General features: G+C 39.1%; 1 protein-coding gene and 1 long non-coding RNA gene across 6 annotated transcripts in view; one reads left to right on the top strand and one right to left on the bottom strand.

Annotated features, from left to right (window-relative positions):
- Positions 1–25,448, bottom strand: part of LOC134287444 (uncharacterized) — a 443,288-nt gene that overhangs the window by 202,911 nt on the left and 214,929 nt on the right. The gene's annotated exons all lie outside the window — the stretch shown is intronic.
- LOC109426506 (S-adenosylmethionine synthase) lies at positions 5,958–20,418 on the top strand. Of its 5 annotated transcripts, none has more exons than XM_019702042.3 (8): positions 5,958–6,104; positions 6,500–6,757; positions 12,080–12,157; positions 12,233–12,355; positions 15,921–16,033; positions 16,994–17,356; positions 17,419–17,735; positions 17,869–20,418. In XM_019702042.3, the coding sequence occupies exons 2-8, from the start codon at positions 6,643–6,645 to the stop codon at positions 17,972–17,974; spliced, it is 1,215 nt and encodes a 404-aa protein (XP_019557587.1). In that variant the 5' UTR covers positions 5,958–6,104; positions 6,500–6,642; the 3' UTR covers positions 17,975–20,418. The 5 variants fall into 5 exon arrangements, with proteins under 5 accessions (XP_019557587.1, XP_062705252.1, XP_019557594.1 ...); XM_019702049.3 differs by lacking the exons at positions 5,958–6,104; positions 15,921–16,033 and adding exons at positions 6,173–6,419; positions 12,522–12,634; XM_062849267.1 differs by lacking the exon at positions 5,958–6,104 and adding an exon at positions 6,192–6,419.

Below are 25,448 nucleotides of genomic sequence, written 5' to 3'. Positions count from 1 at the left end.
CATCATCATCATCATCATCATCATCATCATCATCATCATCATCATCATCATCATCATCATCATCATCATCATCATCATCATCATCATCATCATCATCATCATCATCATCATCATCATCATCATCATCATCATCATCATCATCATCATCATCATCATCATCATCATCATCATCATCATCATCATCATCATCATCATCATCATCATCATCATCATCATCATCATCATCATCATCATCATCATCATCATCATCATCATCATCATCATCATCATCATCATCATCATCATCATCATCATCATCATCATCATCATCATCATCATCATCATCATCATCATCATCATCATCATCATCATCATCATCATCATCATCATCATCATCATCATCATCATCATCATCATCATCATCATCATCATCATCATCATCATCATCATCATCATCATCATCATCATCATCATCATCATCATCATCATCATCATCATCATCATCATCATCATCATCATCATCATCATCATCATCATCATCATCATCATCATCATCATCATCATCATCATCATCATCATCATCATCATCATCATCATCATCATCATCATCATCATCATCATCATCATCATCATCATCATCATCATCATCATCATCATCATCATCATCATCATCATCATCATCATCATCATCATCATCATCATCATCATCATCATCATCATCATCATCATCATCATCATCATCATCATCATCATCATCATCATCATCATCATCATCATCATCATCATCATCATCATCATCATCATCATCATCATCATCATCATCATCATCATCATCATCATCATCATCATCATCATCATCATCATCATCATCATCATCATCATCATCATCATCATCATCATCATCATCATCATCATCATCATCATCATCATCATCATCATCATCATCATCATCATCATCATCATCATCATCATCATCATCATCATCATCATCATCATCATCATCATCATCATCATCATCATCATCATCATCATCATCATCATCATCATCATCATCATCATCATCATCATCATCATCATCATCATCATCATCATCATCATCATCATCATCATCATCATCATCATCATCATCATCATCATCATCATCATCATCATCATCATCATCATCATCATCATCATCATCATCATCATCATCATCATCATCATCATCATCATCATCATCATCATCATCATCATCATCATCATCATCATCATCATCATCATCATCATCATCATCATCATCATCATCATCATCATCATCATCATCATCATCATCATCATCATCATCATCATCATCATCATCATCATCATCATCATCATCATCATCATCATCATCATCATCATCATCATCATCATCATCATCATCATCATCATCATCATCATCATCATCATCATCATCATCATCATCATCATCATCATCATCATCATCATCATCATCATCATCATCATCATCATCATCATCATCATCATCATCATCATCATCATCATCATCATCATCATCATCATCATCATCATCATCATCATCATCATCATCATCATCATCATCATCATCATCATCATCATCATCATCATCATCATCATCATCATCATCATCATCATCATCATCATCATCATCATCATCATCATCATCATCATCATCATCATCATCATCATCATCATCATCATCATCATCATCATCATCATCATCATCATCATCATCATCATCATCATCATCATCATCATCATCATCATCATCATCATCATCATCATCATCATCATCATCATCATCATCATCATCATCATCATCATCATCATCATCATCATCATCATCATCATCATCATCATCATCATCATCATCATCATCATCATCATCATCATCATCATCATCATCATCATCATCATCATCATCATCATCATCATCATCATCATCATCATCATCATCATCATCACGCTTTTTGTTTCGGCTTACCCTCTCGGGGGAATTTGCCTCAGCTTACCCTCTCGGGGGAATTCGCTTTCTTATTTGGCTACCCTCTCGGGGGAATTTGCCTAGCTTACCCTCTCGGGGGAATTCGCTTTCTCATTTGGCTACCCTCTCGGGAGAATTTGCCTAGCTTACCCTCTCGGGGGAATTTGCTTTCTTTTTTTGGCTACCCTCTCGGGGGAATTTGCCTAGCTTACCCTCTCGGGGGAATTCGCCTCAGCTTACCCTCTCGGGGGATTTCGCTTTCTTTTTTGGCTACCCTCTCGGGGGAATTTGCCTAGCTTACCCTCTCGGGGGAATTCGCTATTTGTTTCGGCTTACCCTCTCGGGGGAATTCGCCTCAGCTTACCCTCTCGGGGGAATTCGCTTTCTTTTTTGGCTACCCTCTCGGGGGAATTTGCCTAGCTTACCCTCTCGGGGGAATTCGCTATTTGTTTCGGCTTACCCTCTCGGGGGAATTCGCCTCAGCTTACCCTCTCGGGGGAATTCGCTTTTTGTTTCGGCTTACCCTCTCGGGGGAATTTGCCTCAGCTTACCCTCTCGGGGGAATTCGCTTACTAATTTGGCTACCCTCTCGGGGGAATTTGCCTAGCTTACCCTCTCGGGGGAATTCGCTTTTTTGTTTCGGCTTACCCTCTCGGGGGAATTTGCCTAGCTTACCCTCTCGGGGGAATTCGCTATTTGTTTCGGCTTACCCTCTCGGGGGAATTCGCCTCAGCTTACCCTCTCGGGGGAATTCGCTTTTTGTTTCGGCTTACCCTCTCGGGGGAATTTGCCTAGCTTACCCTCTCGGGGGAATTCGCTTTCTTTTTTGGCTACCCTCTCGGGGGAATTTGCCTAGCTTACCCTCTCGGGGGAATTCGCTATTTGTTTCGGCTTACCCTCTCGGGGGAATTTGCCTCAGCTTACCCTCTCGGGGGAATTCGCTTTCTTATTTGGCTACTCTCTCGGGGGAATTTGCCTAGCTTACCCTCTCGGGGGAATTCGCTTTCTTATTTGGCTACCCTCTCGGGGGAATTTGCCTAGCTTACCCTCTCGGGGGAATTCGCTTTCTTTTTTGGCTACCCTCTCGGGGGAATTCGCCTAGCTTACCCTCTCGGGGTAATTCGCTTTTTGTTTCGGCTTACCCTCTCGGGGGAATTCGCCTCAGCTTACCCTCTCGGGGGAATTCGCTTTCTTTTTTGGCTACCCTCTCGGGGGAATTTGCCTAGCTTACCCTCTCGGGGGAATTCGCTATTTGTTTCGGCTTACCCTCTCGGGGGAATTCGCTTTTCATTGTACCTTACTTTGTCATGTATAATAAAATATTTTATGTAATTTCAGTCACTTCTGATATCCGCATATTTACCAAATCTGCATTAACACGTTAAAAGGGTGTCTCACGCCCCTTTAACCAAACGTACCTCTTTGTCATGTCAATATTTCTAGATTTCTAAGTGACTTCTATTAAATATCTGCTTAAATGTCTACTAGACATTTTATTTTGCCTAGAAGATATTTGTTAGACATCTAGTTGAAATTTCCGAGTGGGATGCAGAAATTATATTAATTTCAGCAGAGCGAATAACAAAAAAACTGCAAAAACACATCTCAACCAGCAGAAATGGACCATCTCCTCTCCTTCGCAATTGAAACAACAACTACAATCCGCCCCTGCATATGAAGACATTCAACGCAGCTGCAACTCACATCACAACACAACGACGCGACTCTTTCATTTTCCCCCTACATTTGCTCATCCAAAGTCCAAACTATGCAAACGCCAACTCTTGCCCCTGGGTTGGGCTGCTCATCGTTCCAAAAACACAACAGCGCAGCGGCCACGTCATCAGTCAGTGCTCTTCCAGCAAAGAAAACCGAAACCCACACAAGAACCCCCTTGCACCGGACTACGGTTTACTTGTTCCAGCTGCTTCTGCACATCGGCAACACCGAAAATGCTCTTCCTCAAAACCTTCCTATGGGAGCTTACCTACCGGCTGTGCCATTGTCGTGTCCGGAAGGACACCATGGCCATTCCGATTCAACTGAATCGGCCGGATCTCAGCACTAGCGATGCGCCCTGCGATAATCCAACCTACTCCTTCAAAATACTTTACAAGACTGACGTTTCGTTTCCCGTTGATCGTTTATTCCGTTTGCTTTGTTTATCCAGCGGCGCATCACCGCTGCTACTACTATATGCCCTGTTGCTCACTTTATCAGTATGCCTGTGTTATATTACGCCGTCTGTTATATTACGTACTACCTTCATTTTGAAAATATTTTTATGCAGTTGAATGGATTGTTAAACCACCAACGGAAACGGATTAAGTATACCGCAACTGTTTTTTCATGTCGGTTTCCAAAGCAATCGTTTCGCCCCAGAGCCCACAGTGTTTCCATATTGCGCCAGATGCCTACGTTATCAGCTGTATCAGCCCAATCCTTTTCAGCTAGTTATAGATTCTCCGTTTACTTTCAAGCAGCTAGGGTAAGCGGTCATTTGGGCAGGAAGCCCAATCTTGGGACATCGAACATTTTCTGCTTATCACTCCGTCGATTATTATTTGATTGTGTGACTTATTAATATACTGCAACTTCACATACAAATTACCAAACATAATTTACCTTTTACAAACGCTTAAGTCTGTTGATATTTATAAAATTGGGAGATTTATAAGTGAATTGCTCCCAAAATACAACCAGTCTGCCCAAATGGCCCCGTACCCTACATGTTAGTTGCTGAATCATGCACATGAAGCCTTGCATGAAGCCTCTTTTTTTGCAGACTCAGGATTAACGGTTGTTTTTCTCTGTGCTCTGGGCAATTCCAACGATTCAGTAGCTACCGAACACAACAAGACGAATCGGAAACCAATGCGCTGGCTGATGGCGCTGGCTTATCATTCGTAGCGAAAGTAAAAAATAGCATAACAATGATGATGATCGATGATTCGAACGGAGTGCACCATCGGGAGCATTTTCCACATGGCACGTGAACACAACAGTTGCCGTGGCCGATCACGGGTAACAAATCGGTCTTTGTTCGCTGTTGAGCATGATGCGGAAAGTCTAATGAGCAGTATATTTTCTTGTTGATGGAAAGCCAAATTTGTTTTTAATTGATCAAGCAATCAATAACATAGAGTCAATCTATTTATAAATCTGCCCAACTTAAATCTTAAATTGTCAATATTTATGATTGTACAAACCAAATATATTGGAATTTTTTTTCGATAATCCATCGTCAGTTTCTTAAAACTTCTGTAAAAATCATTAAATTTTATGTGGAAACAAAAGGAAGCGAAACGCCTCAATCATCGGTCGCTTTTGGAAGCTGATCAACCGATCACCACTGGCTGGTGCTTATCTCCTTTGCTTTTCGGTTATTGCTTTGCTTCACCGATCGACGTTGACGAGCGCGCACACTTACGGGCACGCGATCGCCGTTTCATAATACAAAAGAAAGTACCGAGGTAGCGACGAGTCGCCGTAAGGTGATAAGAATTCGTGATTATTATTCACTTATTCTATAGGATGGAGAGATCGATTCATCTATCAGAATCGTTGACCCGACCGATCACTTGAGATTCTAAAGACCTCGCTAAAACATCGATACATAAAAAAAAGGGTTGTAAAGGAAGAGTACGTAAACGTGATGAAATCGTTACATTAATTGTATAGATATTTTCGGCAGTTTCGTTATGTCATGGTGTGCTCGAGGGTGTGCTTTCTGAAACTGGAGCTACCAAACTGAATGAAACGGTTGTGATAGCCAAACAGTTTGGTCAACAAAATCAGCTCGTTACGAAGACAAAAATAACTGTAACGTGATTGATCATTTCAATGATAGGGCAAGGGCACCCATATAAGAACAGTAATCCGTTATCTCTTCCACAGATTCGAACCGTTTTTTTTTTGTTTTCGTCAATGGCCATCGGAAGATGTTTCGCGAATACAAATTGCTCGCAAATTTGAAACCCGTCGACAGTACGTGATCATCCGCGGTTTCGGAAACATCTCGTCCTTCGATCCAGTAGTAGTGCGTGCGTCTCGTGTAGATCGCCTAACAGCTGAACATAGCTTTCCCCGCTCAGTTTGGAAGGAGTTCGTTCGCTGAAGATTGTTCATTAGTGATTTTAAGGTGATTGCCAGGAAAATTATTTGCGATCGTGAGGGCCGGAAAGGGTTTGCGAGGATAAACATTTTTGCAACAGAATTGAATTTACAGTGTAAAAACAATCGACGAAACACTCTCTTCTCTTCGTTTCTCTCTTTCGAACTTATTCGAACTGGATTCGGTCCTCTCTTTGGCTAGCCGTCAAGAATTTTCATTTTGTTCAGTCTCTTTTCCACAAAGTTTTGCAAAGTAAAGACGGGCCCAAGTGAGGCTCCCGCGAGTGCTTTTCAAATAACTAAAATTAGGAGATAAAGTCTGCCTACACTTTGATTAAAATCAGTGAGTGGTCGGATAAATCGGTGCGGAAAAGTTCGATTCTAATCAAAATTTGTGTTTTTCCTCCTTACCTGTGTGATTAGGGTGCTCCGATCCAAATCGGGTAAACAAGCCGCAAAAAGTGCGACTGTCCAAAGTCGGTCTCCTGTGGAAGTGCTCGTGTGCGAAAAGAGGAAATTCTGCTGCAGTTTTTAATCGGAAGTGAAGTGACAAAAAAGACTCAAAAATGCCGCAGACCAAAGCAACCAATGGTTTTGCCACCAATGGCCACAATGGCTACGAAATGGAAGACGGGTGCTCGTTTTTGTTCACCTCGGAGTCGGTTGGCGAGGGACATCCAGGTATGTACAACCGCATCGGACCGTGGACAAGGGCGTCTATTCATAGGCAATTTAGCAGGGAGGGTGCCATTTTCATTGATAATATCATCCGTCGCTCTCATTCATGGCATCCTTGGACGAAGTTCGCCGTAGCCATGCATTTCGCGTTTCTTTCAGTCGTACCAGACTCTGCACAATGGTAGCAGAGCTGTATCTAAGTGGTCAAAAAAATGTTTAAGCCTGAACTATTTTGTTTTTGGCTATATGGTGTGTTCAAAAAGGCTCTTCATAGTTTTTGAACTTGTTTTTCAATATTGTAAATGGTTTTCTAAATTACAATGTAAACTTTTGAGTTTTCAGTAAAGAAACAAAGTAAAAGACTCTTAAGTAAAATAACTGTGTAGCTATCTCTCATGGTTTAAGAAATATAGTTTTTTTTGAACCAGATATCTGAAAAAAACTCCAAAAAAATTTTTGTGGCTTAACAAAACGGGATAAATAAAAGATCAGATAGGTATTGTCCTGTTCAAGAAACTATGACAGAAGCAAATGAATCAAGGAGTAGAGATGTGAATATGTGAAAAAAGTCTTTGTTGAGAAAGTTCAATCATAGGCATTTAATCTGGATTCGAATGTAAACGTCAGTTGGCTGAACGTGTTTCGAAGAAAATCGTAGTGTTTTGAACTGCAAGGAAAAAAAATTACGGAAACGATCCGAGAATATGCCGATCATTACAGTAATCAACACGATTTTGTATCTACGCTATTAAAATTGCAATTGGGTTTTAAAATCTTGAAAAATGTAATGATTTTTTGATTTTATATGAAAGAGCACCTTTTTCTGAGCCACTATGATTTTTTCCAGATTTTTAAAACTTTCTTTTAAAATCTAAAATCAATTTCAAAAAGATTTTTTAAAATCACCTTTTGACAGCTGGGCAGCTGTTTGACAGCTCCGCCCAGTACAAACTGCGACGAGGGGTGATCGCTCCCATACAAACTTCAAATTGATTTTCAAATAGGTTCCCGGGCACTAAAATTCACGAAAATTTGGATTTCGGCTCAGTTTGACATGCAGATTCAGAATATCGAATTATCTCAACACCGTTTAAGAAGCCAATTACAAAAACTTCTTAATCCTCCTAGGATGTAAGAATTGACGCACCACGTTAGCGTTTCATCCAATATGTTTTCGTAGAGGCTTGCAGCAAAAACCTAACCTCATCGAATTTTCATACGATTTGTAAACATTGCCCTCAAATTTTTCATAAAAAGTTTTCACATTGTTTCTAACTGATTTTCACATGGATTGTGTTAATATGCATTTACATTAAATTATATTAGAATATCACATAGATTTTGTGAAGTTATGTGATTTTTCCATATCAACTATATGATTTCCTAATATTTTCCATGTACTGCATTGATTTCATGTGATATTTCTGAAGAAATTTTTATTTAAAAATCCTATAACATTTATATAGTCAATCTAATGAAAATTTTCCATTGGATATGTAATTTATTTTTTCAGTGATTTTTTCATTTTTTTTCAAACGTTAAGCGCAGTTTTGAGTTCGAAAGGAATCGCTCAGGAAACTTCTTTCGTGATTCCTGGCAGAAACTTTCTTCGGTGACTGCCATTTGAACTGTCATTTCTTCGCTACTGCGTACTGCGATCGAAGAAAAACCGGTTTCTTGAGCGATTCAGGCAAGGAATTTCCCTTGGATCAAGATAGGCTGAGAAATTCCTTCTGATCTGCAAACAGTGCTTTAAAGAGAAAAATTAAATTTTATTAAAATCAAATTAAACGAATTAAATTAAACGTTTTTTTTCTCTTTAAATTAAATAAATAAAAGTTGACAATAGTAAAACATGAGTTTTGTTAATAACGTTTGAAAAAAGCATTAGCAATGCTAATGCTAATGCTTTTTTCAAACGTTATTAACAAAACACATGTTTTATTATTGTCAAATTTTATTTATTTAATTTAAAGAGAAAAAAAAAACTTTTTGAATGATTGTCTTCCGATTTTTTTACTCAACAAAACCTCTTTATCTTTTCACAAAACGTTACAGTAATGACTTAAAACAAAAGGCACACACGATAGTGGACATTAACAGGAGCTAAATCTTCAAACAGAACACTTTTTAGTTTATTTTTACCATTGATAAAAGTATATAAGATCTTTTGAATGCTTGTACCATTCAAAATCTACTAGAATTATTGTGATATATCAAGTGCTGTTTTTATGAGAAATCCATGCTAGACTATTTGATTTATGATATAGAACTCTACCTTTTTTAAAAATATACAATTGTTTAATTCTCTAAAAGTAAATTCGGAACATAAATTTTGCAAGAAAAAAATGTACAGCAAAAGGAAATTCGCTTTTCAGGTGTCACCAAAATGTTTTTCTCACAATCTTTTGAATCATAAGGGATTGAAATAGGCAGATATTCTTAATTAAGTGCTTTTCAACTTTGTAGAACATTTCATTACTCTGTATTAACAATAAAAAGTTGATATTGAGATCATGACAATTATTTGTTGCGCCGTAACTTTACAATACATGCTGAAACAAAAAATGTTTATAAAATATGAAGGAATTTTCCCGAAGACACCATACAGCTAAACTTCATAATTTTGTCCAGCTAGACACGGCTCTGTGACCATTGTGCATCGAGCAAGTTCTAATCTCGCTCGCCATTGCCGAGCAAGGAGGTTATGTTTCGTCTTTATTTTCCCCTCGTCGATCGCGAACACTCCTCGCGGTTCGTCGTAAATTCAGAAAGCACGCAGTATGAATGGAGGGTGAAGAAAAATGTGCTTCCTGCGCGATTGCACCCCGAACATTACGCAATTACTGCAGAAAATTACACCTCGGCAGAATGCAATTACAATTCCTGTTGTTTTGTGTAGTTTTCCGATTGGAAAGATATTCAATCCAGATTTCCAATCAGAACCCATCCCAAGTCAACAAACAACATACTTTTGTTTTGGAAGTTCTGTCTGCTCCCAGATGGGGCCCCAAAAATGGCGGATATTCTCAGTAGGCGCCCGAGCAAACGAGGAAGTGTATGTTTTGAATGGCATTGAAGCAGACGGAGAGGAACACGACCATTAGGAAGTTCGATTCAATAAAATGAAAAAGGTAGAGCTCGCGGCGTGGTTGAGGACTGATACGGATTATCAGTTCATTTAGTAACGATTCCACACTCACGCTATTGCGCCGTCGTTTGTTTAGAAGAATAAAACGCGAAGTAAGTTCGAATTCGACGGACCAGCAAGCAGTCGTCCATGCGGATGCGATGCCATCCCAAAATAACAAGCAGTGCTGCCAGAAGGTTCGATGTTGATGGAATGCAAAACGATGGAAATTGATTTATTATTATTTGTTTAATCATCAGGCCTCGTAACTCCAAAGATTTTAATTAAATCTAAGATTACTAGTATTACTAGTAATATTAACTATGAAAAAGCAATCAATACAATACAACCTAGAGTTAAAAATACACAATACACAAAAAAACAACATGGAAACGAAACACTTAAGTAAGCCTTGCAAAGCAAAACAATCTCCGGCGAAATACGCATTAAAGTCAACCAGTAAAGAACATCTGTTGAAATTATGCTACAAATTATTGACTTTCCAGTTTTGAAGGCAGCCGCCGTATTCAGTAATTGCGAAAAGTACAAACATTGTCTATTTGACCCAGAAGAGCAGGACTTCAGTGTGTCCATGCAGACTATCTGAAACAAGTAAAGCCCTGACAGTATCTGTACGAGTCGACAATGGTTCCAAATGGATCAGATGGCAGCGGCTCTTGTGATTTGGCCAACGATGCGGATTGGACCAGAGCAAACGTCGAAAAGCATACTTCAAAAACCGTCGTTCAACATAGCTGATCATTTCGACTCCGTTATTATAGAACGTATTCCAAACAACCGAGCAATACCCTAGTATGGATCGTGATAGGGCATAGTATAAGGATTCAAGGTAATATGTAAACATCCGTAAACTCTGGAAATCTGAATATAAACTCCTTGTTATTGGACTGCAAAATGTCCTCACTGCAAATTGGATTCTAGAAAATTAAAATTTGAAACAGCATTACACTTGAAATAAATTGGATACGTTCCATTCGTTCTACTTCGACAATATAATCCGTGAAATTGATTTAGCAACACTGTAGCTCCACTAGCGCTGTTGTTGCCTAGTGCAGCAATAAAGGTAGAAAAAACTATCCGTCGTTGCTAAATGGATGGACGACGCGGGAATAGAGCAAAGAGCATGGAATATTGATTTTCAGCTTCCCGCGCGAGCTCCATACCTACCAATATGCAAGTCGCTGAACACTAAACCACGCGGCGTGGAAAGCACGTGGTGAGCTCGCCAGATCCATCCATAGCTTGCTATGATTAATATTTATGTGTTTGCAAAATGTGTGGAGCGCGCTGCTGTTTTCCGAATTGTGCCAGCTATTTTGGGAGTTCTATTTTAGAACACTCTTGATTTTTGTTCGCAAGAACAGTGTCTATAATGCATGCCGGATCTTATGTATGCGGGAGAGTTTGCAAAGAAATGGAAAAAACACATTCTCTTGGAGTTCGGTAGTAGTCGGCGGAAGGGTACATCTTATCATCGGGATCGAATCGGGGTTGAACTGCATGACCACGCGAGGAATATGACGCTAGTTCGCGCTTTGTGGTCGTGTAATGTATGACGAATGCCGTCGTTTGGCTATGGATGGGTAAACGAATGAACACCGTAGATGGTTTAGTGAGAAGCATCCTGCTTTGCGCCGGTTATCTCGTTTGGCCGGTATCGGATTTTTGCCATACCACCTTCTTTGCACTTTTTTTGCGCGCGCGTTGCTAGTGGATACCATGTGGAAACCAACACAGCGAATAAATTTGCATGCAAACGCTTTAGTTGGTTTTGTTTTGATTCTTTTTCTGCGGCAATTGGCTTTGCTTTGTGTTCATGGAATTAAGAGCGCTTCAAATAGAGAAAAATGAAAGTATTATCAAGCGGGAAACTAATTTGAAATTCAAATTCAGGCTATGATTCTAGAAAAAGTCAGAATGTTTCCTGGTTACTGGAATGCTTGATTACTGTCCGATAGTTTCCAGATTTCGTCAGATCTTGAAGCTTTTTGCATTCTCACTATGCTGCAAATTTTAAACGCACATATTCCAACATTTTTGTTTTGTTTTTGTTTGTGACGATAAACTTTCTATTACTTCCTGGATCACATCGTCATCATCTACACCTCAAATCTCACTCATGTTTTTAAAAGAACTGTACATTAACATACGCTTTTTAATTGTGCTATTTTCAGACAAGATGTGCGATCAGATCAGTGACGCCATCCTGGATGCACATTTGCAGCAGGATCCCAACGCCAAAGTTGCCTGTGGTAAGTTTTGTAGGAAGTTAAAGCCAACATTGTTGTGCATTATTTTCAAAATATTTTCTCCAATCTCCTCATCAGAAACCATCTCAAAGACTGGAATGATCTTGCTGTGCGGAGAGATCACCTCGAAGGCCGTCATCGATTACCAGAAGATCGTTCGTGAAACCGTCAAGCACATCGGTTATGATGATTCCTCAAAGGGTAAGTTTATTGTTTCCTCGAGATTTGTTCGTCGATTTCCTCGTTGAATCTTCCACCCATCTGCGGCGCAGTGTTTTATCTTCTGGACTCGAATAGAGTTTTGGGATGAATCAGCGTTTCGACTTGTGCTCGATGGTTTAATCTGCAATCCTCATTCCTCCTCCAGGCTTCGATTGGCGTACATTGAATTTGTTGGTCGCGATTGAACAGCAGTCGCCGAACATTGCTCAGGGTGTGCACATTGATCGCGACGAGGATAATGTTGGCGCTGGTGATCAGGTACCTAGACACAGCTATATATACAGATAGGAAACGCACATTGATAGGGATCATTCCTAAGGTCGGTTGTCTGTCTCATCGGATGGTGCAGCCTTGGCTTGTCATAATTTTGTTGTGTTCGTCGTGTTTGAATCCCTTATCAAAATCATCTTCATTTTCATTCACTGGCTGTTTAGGCGTACCTATAATGTGGACCACTCACGATTGGAACATTAATTAATTATTTAATTAGCTTGAATGATTCCTTGAAACATGTCTTTTTTCTAGTGATACTGGAGATTCAAGTGGTGGACCACATGCTCACCTCTTTTATGTTAAAGTAATCGGGAGTGGTCTATTGAAAAACCAACATAGTGTAGTATACAAAATAAGGATAACAAAAGCGATGCATGGGCCAACATTCTAAGCAGTTGACGATAGGGAATTTAATAGCAGGAATTCACTCGAAAGCATGTTCTCCTCCCTAAGCGAGCTTCGTTTCTGCCGTCGTTCGTCGTTTTACGTAACCCATTCAAAAGTTCCTCCAGGGTTATCAATAGCGGAAGGCTAAGGGCCACTCTTGAAGGCTGAATCTTGTGTCTCTCTTGTTTGAGGCAGCTGGTAATCTGATTTGGGTTTCAGCACAGTCAGTATTTCACGAGTATTGCGTCAGCTGTTTTAGTCGTTCTGGTTCCCAAGGGAAATCCCACTGTATCGTCGTTGTCGGTTACACGTATTGATCGTGTGGATGTTAATAATTACAAATCCGCTATGTGTGGTAACATGACACACACCCAACTGCAGTTCACACGTCATAACTTGCTGGCGTCGTGGGAAAGGTTTGCCGTTAATTGATGCTTTGCTTGGAAAGGTAATTCGAAACGTCATTGCGGTTGAATGGAGTTCTGTTAACGTTTACCAGGTTGATGAATATGTTTTTCGATTTCAATTACGAATCGTTTTCAGCTGCCTTATTTGTGCATAATGGAATATTTGATGAATTTCTCTACGATACTAGTAAACATTCCAATTTGTTTGCAGGATCACTTAAAAACAAGATGAAAGAAACGAATTGGCTTCAACTGAAAAGGCGTTGATTTCAGAAATGTGTCAAACTTCTAGAAAGCAGCAGATTTGGAACTTAACTACACCCACAGGGAACTCTTTCAAATCTATCAAGATGCAGAAAGAGCTCAAAGCCGGATTTCCACTTTGCGAAGAATTCGAATACAAGCTCATTTCAAACGATATGTTTAGAGCTCTTTTATAAAACGTTTTCATGTTGAAAAACGGATACAAATGAGTTGGATGCTTCAACTAGATCAAAATTCCAAGCAAACCGCTAAGTTCATGTTAGTCATGATGTAGCTTCGGAGATCAGTTTCTGTCGGGACTTCTGCACTTTTTTGAATGTAAGAGTAATACAAGCACAACAAAAAAGCTGAGACAACTTTCTAAGTACCACATACCACGAAGTAAATAACCGGACAACTAAAAGCTGACATCTCAAAAAGCTAGCAAACTTCCTCGCGCACCATTTCTACGAACAGTCAGCTACTGAATATAACTTCAAAAGCTTTCAAGAAATCAAAAACAGAACAGATGCCGAAACACGTACAAAGATTTACCATTGATCTGCTACCAGGCAAATATAACAAGACATGCACGAATCGGAAAATTGCAGACACACTGAAGACGGAGCTGGTAGTTCAGATCCCGAAGGAAAATGACAACCCCCATGACATCAAGAGTTATATACCCACCACAACGCTGCTAAGCTGCGCAGAAAATATACTCGAAAGAATGATCAATACAAGACTAATAACCGAACGAGAAGAAAAAAATGAAGGCAAATCGCGATTCATTTGCCTTCAGGCCTGGGAAGAGCACGTCATATCGGTCATTCTATTCTTTCTAATAGCAATAAACCATAGTTACAAAATTTAAAAATCCGACAAGAACATCAAGTATCTTCACGCAGATGATGTACTATATATCGTAGGAAACGTCAGAAAATTACAAGATTACAGACTGAACCCAGAACACCAAAGCTCCTTATAAATCAAAAATCATACACAGCGAAAAATCATAAAAATCGCCTTATGTAGTAGATGGACAGCCCCTAATGAGCTTAGAAATATTCGACTTTGAAAAATGAAAGTTGAACAGTTTTTATAATGCGTCTTTTATCTTGTTAATCAGGCTTATTCTGCGTGGCGCGTGAGATGAGATGAGTCAAATGAGGTGACAAAAGTCGACTCGATCCCATTGGATTTGCATTAGTTGTCTCACGTCACGTGATACGAAACCGACCTTCTCACCTCACACGCCGGGCAGAATAAGCCTGATTCAGCATCAGAGAACAATTCTGCTAAAACACTACTGTCTTCAAATCGAATTTAAGTCTACAGACCGCTGATCAATACATAACGCATGGGGTTCCGTGGAAGCCAGAACTATTAAAATCTCAACCAAAAACATTCCCTTATGAAGCTATGCCCCGCAAACGGCGATCAATCTCCTCCACATGCCTACGGTCTCTTGTTTCAAAAAGCACGTGTTGCTGATTCTCTGGAATTCTTAACGGCACTGTTTCCAAGCAGACACCGGGTCGATCGGTTTCATTGAACAACCTAATTCAACCAGTTTCGTCGTCCAATCCAGGGCTATTCCATGTCTACGACCGTCTGCATAAACATCATTCTCGTTTTTCGATGAGTTGCTGTTCCGTGGCGTTGATGTTTAGTCGCCCTTTGCAAGACACATGAGATGAGGAGCGGCAGGCCGGTCAACGTTGGCGCAGTGGCGACGTTTTGCTGGTTGGTGTTTCTAAGCGGTTAAAATTTTGTTGAATGCTTCTGTGATCCTCTTTTGATTTTGTTTATGTCCACGGCACGCGTACTGCAGTCGGGTGCAATGATCAGCATTTATAGCCGTGTTCGAAACCGTAGAACTGCGAGAAAATACTCTTGTTTAGAGGTGTTCCGTAATAAATTAGAAGTATTCGAAAAAATGTAGACAGGACAGGACTTCTTATTGAGTGCGTTGAATTGTTGATTATTCTCAGACTAGATTACGGATATCTAGATCGTTATTAATTGAAATTTCAATCCTTCAAAAGCACACAGTAATATGTTACAAACCATGTCTCCATGCCCATTTTTTCGACTACGGTCCCTGCGTCTGATAGGCCAATAGAAATTTTACTCATCGTCTCTGTATTTGCACGTATTTTTGAATTCTCCATCGCATGCAACCTGGGAAATGAATGGCGTAACAACACAATCATACATATTACCACATATAGGATTCGATTACAAAACCTGTAACGTATTGCTTGCGCTGGATCAACAATCACCCAACATTGCCGCTGGAGTGCATGTGAACCGTGCTGAGGAGGAAGTCGGCGCCGGAGACCAGGTTAGGACCATTTACCGTCATTATCATCTTCCTAGCATTCATAACTCGCCGGAAGACCCCCAATAGAACAGCTTATCGTTGTTTGTCGGACGACGTGCTCCAATCTGGCGTCGTCAAGCTCTACACGGGGTTATCTCGGGTAGACTTCTTTTTTCCAAATTCAATAACGCACGATCACTCTGACGATCACGTCGCTAATCTCATAGGAAAAAAAATATGCCTGGCGATTGGTTATTCCGACGACGCGTGGCATGATTGGGTTGTAGAGGTTTAAAAATTATCGCATGTTTCGGACAAAGTATAAACATTTGGACTAATCGGCCCGAGAGGCACCCATTCACGTTCCATGATCACGGCACCAATTGTGTATAATTCATATCAGGCTCGCACAATCACAGACTAAATAAACAAACAGTATTTCGTATCATCTTTCGTAGTCGTCGTCGGTGATCACATCGCGAACTGCGATGAACACAGCGAATACGACATCATCATCGTTTGGCGAACAATCTGTTGAATACTACTGTTATTTGGTAATGGTTGACCGCTGTTTATTCGATGACCCCTTGGCTACTGACTGGGGAGTTTGTTTATGGGCAGTGACCGTTTGTCATAAGCGCTTTGGTTACAACGTAATTGAGATTATCTCTTTCGAGAAGAATGACGCACGCAAAAATCAAGAGGCTAGCAATTTATACTAACTTAGCTAAGTTTCAATGAACAATAATGCTGCGTAGTAACACCAATTTTGCGTACATATTGTATTCACAAATCTGTTCTTTTTGGAATATTGGACAACAGATTGTTCGCCAACAGTTTACTAATCATATTTATCCTCTATAACTCATAACATTGATCACTATAAAGCTTGCTTTTATGCATGTTTTTGCGCAACTCCATAATATGGCCACATTTTGTTGACCCGTTCCGATTATTACGCCTTTTTCCGAATCAACTCAGGGCTTGATGTTCGGTTATGCCACTGACGAAACGGAAGAATGCATGCCGTTGACCGTAGTGTTGGCTCATCGGTTGAACGAACGTATCGCCGAGCTGCGCCGTAGCGGTGAGTTCTGGTGGGCTCGTCCGGATTCAAAAACCCAGGTCACCGCAGAGTACGTGTTCGAGTCGGGTGCATGCATTCCCCAGCGAGTACACACTATCGTGGTGTCGCTGCAGCACTCAGACAAGATCGGTCTGGAAGAGCTCCGCAAGAACATCATGGACAAGGTCATCAAGGATGTTATTCCAGCCAAGTACTTTGACTCGAACACCATCGTGCACATCAACCCGTGCGGTTTGTTCATCATCGGAGGACCCCAGGTTTGTTTAAAATGCGGAATGTTTCGAATTAGTCTTAATACAATTGATTGCAATATCTTTAGGGTGACGCTGGCCTAACCGGTCGTAAGATCATCGTTGACACCTATGGAGGTTGGGGTGCCCACGGAGGTGGTGCCTTCTCGGGCAAGGACTTCACAAAGGTCGATCGCTCTGCTGCATACGCTGCACGTTGGGTGGCCAAGTCTCTGGTGAAGGCCGGCATCTGCCGGCGCTGTTTGGTGCAGGTTGCATATGCCATCGGTCTTGCTGAGCCGCTCTCGATCACAGTATTCGATTATGGAACCTCTAAGTATAGCCAGAAGGAGCTGCTGAACATCGTTTCGAAGAACTTCGACTTGCGTCCGGGAAAAATTGTCAAGTAAGTATAGTTAGCATATCATCTGGTTCGCTAAAGTAAAAATCAACATACCGAGAAAAAAAAGCCTCTAGAAAAATTACACAAATTTTCAAGATAATACAACACATTATCTTTCATATTGCAAACTTTTCAGGGATCTTAAACTGAGGACACCATTCTACCAGCGTACCAGCACATACGGACACTTCGGACGCGAAGGCTTCCCATGGGAGGAGCCCAAGGAGCTGGTGATGAATTGATTGGCAGCAGCTGGAGCCGTTGCTTGCGGTGGTAGCGGGGGCGATTCGTTAGCTGCCATTACCACTGTACGCAGTAGCGACGAGGCTACACCAGTAGTTTTAAAGAAAGCCAAGCTAGACGTTTAAGAGTAATATTCGAGCATGAATAGGGTTTATTTTAATCTGAATTTTCATCAGTTTTTTTTACGCGTGTAGGTGTCTCGTATAAGTTCCCGTGACAGCTGAGTATAGTTAGATACAGCAGCCCTTTCCAGAGTCAATAGTCGGATTGTGTCATATTTTGGGCGGAAAATAGTTTTTTTTTTTGTATTTTCAAAGTTTATGTTTTGTCCTTGCTGACAATGTGATCCCTGTACCAATTTTTCGTACACTAATGAAAAGTATCCTTCCAATTTACACATTCATAATACTACTTCAAGGTGAATCAAAATTACCAGTCTTAAACATTCGAATCGTGTAGGAAAGAACAAAAAGTTTAGGAAATCGTGATCAATAGAGTTTAAAAATTGTAAAAGAATTTCTTCGCTGTTGCCGCCTTTGTTAGTTGGTTAGCCCAAGTCTTACTTAAAACACAAAAACCATCGCAAGAAAATTATGTAACCATCGCAACAATGTCTCTACAATTAGTTTGTACGCTTACTTACACACATACACACTGAACAATTTGGTAAAACAACAAATAGTGGTATGTATACAAAAATAAAAGTGACATAGTGTTTACAGAAAATACACAACTACAAAAACAAAAAAGTCATAAAAAATAACAAAAAAAGTAGAAACATGCTGCTTGAAGCGGTTAGATAAAAAAACGGATCCGTGATGCTTCGACAAAGCTAGACCATTTGGTTGGCCACAGTAGGAACCCCGATCAAGTGCGCTTCCAGCGTAACATCTCTTGGAAGTGCTGCCTGCTGCAAAATTCGTTGTATGACGTGAAAAAAATCAGTTCAATTGTTTCATAGCGATATATATTTTTGGATTGAATGGAGAATTCTACAAGGACGTGAGATGAAACATGGAGAAGGTACGCTTTAGATTCTACAATTGCCATGTTGCAAACGTGAATCGAGGAAATCGGCATGAAACCTAAAATATATAGAATATGAAACAGTTGCAAGTTAAAACTTCGTTGAATCTGGATTATGCTCTTTTTAAAAATACAATCACTTGTTTTCTAGGAGTCATCAGAAACATCGACAAGCGTGTTTGTCCATTGACGCATTTAGCAAGGCAATATTTTAACGTTTAAGAATCGAATGGTGCTTTTTGAGGGTGAAGCTTAATGATGGCATACTAAATTTGTCATCCATAGAACAGCCGTAATAGTGTTCTGAAAAGATTAACGGATTACATCAATTAACTGCCAATTTTTGTTTTGATTAGTTAATAATGTAACAACACACATTCGATAGACCTAAAACACGCTGCTCTAACAGAACAATATAAACAAAAAAGTCATGGAATCTCCTCTCATTCTGTAGGTTGCTGTATTTATAAAATTCAAAATCCATAAATTTGAATTCTAGGGATACACAACCAGCCACAGAATAAGACACATAGCATTAAAAACATTTTGCTCAATTGGTAGCACACACATAGTAGTCGACATTCATCTACAGGAATGCGACGTTTCTTTTCCAAAAAAAACGGGCAGCCCCGATGTCACCAACCTGCGCCGGATGTTTGTTCCAAAGACACGAACCTACATCCGGAAGGCTAATAGGCCTGACATCGTCGCTGGGTCACGCCCTTTAACACGAATAATCTCAATAATCCACACGCAACGAAGTTTATTTTTTTCACATGTTCATACACGTTTTGTGTTGTGTTTACGTAAAGGAATTTATTTGTGGAAAAGAGCCATTTCGAAAACACTCCGGTCCGCCGAATGGTTGAAAAGTGCTTGCGGTACAGCAAAAAAATCAGAAAAATACATAAAATAGTTTCTTACTTTTACGGATGTAACTGCCCAAGATGTTAGTGTGGTTTTATGTTTTGCTAAAATTTCACCGGTAGGAAGAGGCAGATTCACCACACAACTTTCCTAAGCGCGTTTCATTTGAACGGAAATTTTGACAAAATGAGGAATCTAACGTTGGAATGCACGTTACGTAAAGTACATTTAACAAAAACAAATATAACCTAAACCAGAAAATTTAAACATAAAAAAATTGTACCGCGACACGCTTTGCGAGGGCTCGGATTCGACCAAAAACAGAGTTTGAATAGTTTTTATTTGTCTTAAATGAATATTCCCTAAGATACGATTTACTTACTTACTGCTGAGAAGAATGGAAAGCGAAGAAATAATAAAAGAAAATGCATACTTCAATATCAATCAGCTGGATTGAGTTTAAGGAACAAAAGCACGATCAGAAAATTTAATAAAAAGCAGAAAATATGAAAATATAAAGCCCCACTACTTCTGGTAGAGTGAAAATAAATTGAGTGTTATGTCATTATGCTTCGAAAATCCACCAATTTCATTGTTGTCCATCTCCGCTTTTTTTGCCAACGACCTCTTCCCTCACAACATTTGTACATATCCGTCGTGTTTGGTCAAAAGACCAAACGCAGTGTTTCTATCATTGGGAAATAATGTTGCCGTAACGAGGCTTTGCATCAATAACTGCTCTAAGTATCTAACCGTCTGAATTCATAGTTTGATTAATTGTTGTTGCTCAGTTAATTAGTAAGAAAAAATGTGTCAATTGTTGATCTTGATTTCAATTGTTGATCTTGATTTAGAGGTCCATTCACAAATGTCATAGCGTTGGAGAGTGTTCTTCATGTTACAGCTCATACGAAAACTCCTACAAAAAATGTTACAAAGGGGTTGGCAGGTGTTTAAAATAGCAAATTTCAGTGTTACGCAAATTGCAAATGGACTCTTGTTACAATTTTTATTTTGTGTTTGTGCAGAAATAGAAAGGAAAAGCATAAAGCCTGTATCCGCAATAATCGGGACACAGAAGAACGGCAATAACTCTGTACTGAATCGATAAAAATTGGCCAAAACTTAACTGAGAACTCTTCAATGTATGTTTGTTATTTGTGCAAAATTTCATAAAAATCGATGCATTACTTTTAACTGAGGATGAGAAACAAACAGACGTGGTTTTTAAGATTTTGTACAATCATGACCAATTTTCATTTGCATAACAGGTGGTTCTTTTCCGCTACAATTCAAAGTTCTGTAAGGATAATTATGAAATTTCGTAAGCAGTTATTACTTATACTTGGTGGAGCCTCGTAGTCGTGTGGTTAGGGTCACCAAGCTTCTAATCGCACCATGCTATGGGGTGAGGGTTCGATTCCCGCTCCGGGCGATGAAACTTTTCGTGAGAATAGTTTCTCCTCCGTATCCACTGGTGCATGCTTCGTGTGTCCCTTGTCCAGTGTTTAGTTTAATTCAGTCTGTACAGCCTCTGGCTGAAGACGGTGTCCGCGTCTTTTCTTCTTCTTTATAGAGACACTTTCTTGCAAAATTTCATCAACTATGTAGGCCTATTTCGTCTGTGACTTACAGACTTCTTCAGTGTCAAGTGCTCGACTGAAGAAAACCTCGCATTCGTTGTGGTATTTATACTAGGAGTGTATGTGTAGGTACGCGTGTGGGTAAAAGTGTAGGTATAAAAATGTAGGTACAAAATTGTAGGTACAGATTTGTAAAAAAAAAGGGGGTGATCTACCTGTTAGAAAACAGGGTGTCAATAAGATACCTAAAGCTAGGAAAATTCCTACCGATTTGGTAGGTAGTCAATTGGTGTTTGTTGTATTATTTTTTCCTGCCGATTTGGTAGGTAGTCAATTTGTGTTTTGTGTATTGTGTAATGTTTTGTGTGTGTTAGGTAAAAATTTAAACAGCCACGTGTACCCATTGCCCTGATCCTTGTTAAGTAGTTTTTTATTGTTTTGTTTGTAAATTTCTAAACTTTCTGCAACATCAAGTTTCCATGGGTTTGTAATGTGTCGTAAGAGTTTAATATTTGAAGTATTCAAAAAATGTCCTTCATTGAAAATATGTTCAGCAACTTTAGATTTGAAATGATGAATTTTAGTTTCATTCGACGTTAAATCACTATTTCCAAGCATTCCAGTTAAAGAGGCCATTAACCTACTAGAAGATTGGCTTCTGAACCAATCTGTCCGAAGATAAGCACAGTAGTAGAATTAAAAGGAATTTGCTCGTCCTTTCTAGTTTTCTTTAAAAGAGTTATTCATTTTTTATTTTCTTTTGCAAAAGTGAAGTGTTTTTAAATTAAACTAGAGTCTGAAGTAACAAGTTCTACTAAAAGCTCTAAAGTAATAGTAAAGTGAAGATGGCAACCAAGCCAAAGTCAGAGCCGAATAAGTTCATCGAGTTGAAGAAGACCATCGCAGGATTACACAAGGATATCGCGTTTCTCAAGAAGTGTATAAAGTACAGGCTTACTCCCGTAAGTCACAAGGTAAAGGTTAAAACAGCCACAAACCCCAACATAGTAAAGACACTTGAACAAACACTCATCAAAGAAAGCATCAAAAAACTACACAGCAAGATCAACATGAAAACTTTGGAATGTTATTCTCTCCATTTAAAGTTAGCGAAAGATTATCCTGAATCTTTCCCTAATTTTCTAACAAAAGTAAAAGTTGCAGAATTTTGTGAATCAGAAAGAAAAAGGAAATTACTAGATAAAAAACTTAAAGCATTAAAGATGCAAAATCCGAAGTTTACATGTTCTTCTACACAACCACAAAACACAACACAAGAACTAACTGGGTTAGTGGTCAATCGCTCTTCCGAACAGTTTACGGAAGAACAGTTGACCCTTCTCAACAAAGGTCTTAACTACGCAGTACACTCTAAACCAGATTCAACACAAACCATAATCGACATTGAAACAGCTATCAACACGAACAATTTACAGACACCACAGATTCAAGAAATCAGAACACAAACAGCTAACACTATTCAAAACACACAACAAAACAAATTGAACAAAGAACACCTGAAAGAACAACGAATAATCAAAGAACTTAACCAGAAACCAGTTTTCTATCTGAAAGCTGACAAAGGAAACAAAACAGTAATCATGAACAAAGAGGACTATGATGAAATAATGAATAACAAGATTCAAAATGGACCTTACCGAAAACAACGTACTGATCCTCTTCCAGGATTAGTAAGACGTGTTGACAAAACTCTCAAAGAGTCTACACCAGTTTTAGGAAGCGTCAGTAAAAGCCTGAAAGAATCTAACCCTTCATTGCCAAGAATAAAAGGACTTCCCAAAGTTCATAAACCTGGAAATGAAATGCGTGAGATTGTTTCAGCCAGTACAAGAATTCCAAAACATGCCTAAAAAATTTCACAGTAGATCTGTCAAGAATTCCGAACAATTCACAGAACTAGTACAGAATTTATCCGTTAACGACGATGAAATTTTAGTTTCATTCGACGTTAAATCACTATTTCCAAGCATTCCAGTTAAAGAGGCCATTAACCTACTAGAAGATTGGCTTCTGAACCAATATGAAGATTCAGATTCAGATTGGATTAAGAAAGTTCGTACATACATCAAATTAACCAAACTTTGTATGGAAGAAAATTATTTTTCGTTCAGAAATGAAACCTACAAACAACTTAATGGTGCCCCCATGGGCAATCCACTTTCTCCATTTTTAAGTGAAATTTTTATGACAAATTTGGAAAAACGCTTAGAAAACAACAAACAGCTTCCTGAAGTCTGGTGGAGATACGTTGACGACGTGTTCAGCATTGTTAAGAAACATCTTTTACCTGAAATCTTGAACAATATCAATAATGCACACAAAAACATCGAATTCACTTGTGAAATTGAACAGAACAACCAACTACCATTTTTGGACATACTCATCGTAAAACAAGAATCAACACTTTCCTTCGAAATTTACAGAAAACCGACACACACTCAACGCACTATTCCAAATTCATCAAATCACTCACATCAACACAAAATTGCATCATTCAATCACATGATACACCGAATGCAGACACTTTCACTTAGTGAAACAGGAAAAACGAAAGAACCTAATTACATTTTCGAAACAGCACAGTTGAACGGTTACACAAAACAAACAATACAACAGATCATCAACAAAAAGACACAACAACAATACAGACGTTCTTTGACTACACTGACACGGACAGAACCTACACTTAAACGGATAACTGTGAACTACAACAATGACACCAAAAAACTCCGACCAATTCTCAGAAAGTTTGGTTTTGAATTAGTTTTCACAAGCAAAGCTAACCAACTTCAAACTCTCTTAGGATCTACGAAAGACCCGTTGGACAACTTAACAAAATCTGGTGTTTACAAAGTAACATGTAATCACTGTGACAAAATATACATAGGACAAACAAAACGCACACTCAACACACGATTCAAAGAACACATAACGGAAGTATCAAAAGCACACAAAGACACAGACAAGGGACTCATTCATCATTTCAAATCTAAAGTTGCTGAACATATTTTCAATGAAGGACATTTTTTGAATACTTCAAATATTAAACTCTTACGACACATTACAAACCCATGGAAACTTGATGTTGCAGAAAGTTTAGAAATTTACAAACAAAACAATAAAAAACTACTTAACAAGGATCAGGGCAATGGGTACACGTGGCTGTTTAAATTTTTACCTAACACACACAAAACATTACACAATACACAAAACACAAATTGACTACCTACCAAATCGGCAGGAAAAAATAACACAACAAACACCAATTGACTACCTACCAAATCGGTAGGAATTTTTCCTAGCTTTAGGTATCTTATTGACACCCTGTTTTCTAACAGGCAGATACACCCCCCTTTTTTACAAATATGTACCTACAATTTTGTACCTACATTTTTATACCTACACTTTTACCCACACACGTACCTACACATACACTCCTAGTATAAATACCACAACGAATGCGAGGTTTTCTTCAGTCGAGCACTTGACACTGAAGAAGTCTGTAAGTCACAGACGAAATAGGCCTATCTGTCCGAAGATAAGCACAGTAGTAGAATTAAAAGGAATTTGCTCGTCCTTTCTAGTTTTTCTTTAAAAGAGTTATTCATTTTTTATTTTCTTTTGCAAAAGTAAAGTATTAGTGAAGTGTTTTTAAATTAAACTAGAGTCTGAAGTAACAAGTTCTACTAAAAGCTCTAAAGTAATAGTAAAGTGAAGATGGCAACCAAGCCAAAGTCAGAGCCGAATAAGTTCATCGAGTTGAAGAAGACCATCGCAGGATTACACAAGGATATCGCGTTTCTCAAGAAGTGTATAGAGTACAGGCTTACTCCCGTAAGTCACAAGGTAAAAGTTAAAACAGCCACAAACCCCAACATAGTAAAGACACTTGAACAAACACTCATCAAAGAAAGCATCAAAAAACTACACAGCAAGATCAACATGAAAACTTTGGAATGTTATTCTCTCCATTTAA

Source organism: Aedes albopictus, chromosome 2, assembly GCF_035046485.1.
Source record: "Aedes albopictus strain Foshan chromosome 2, AalbF5, whole genome shotgun sequence".
NCBI classification, from domain to species: domain Eukaryota; kingdom Metazoa; phylum Arthropoda; class Insecta; order Diptera; family Culicidae; genus Aedes; species Aedes albopictus.
The sequence above is the reverse complement of the archived record's forward strand: the minus strand, read 5'-3'. Positions and strand labels throughout refer to the sequence as shown.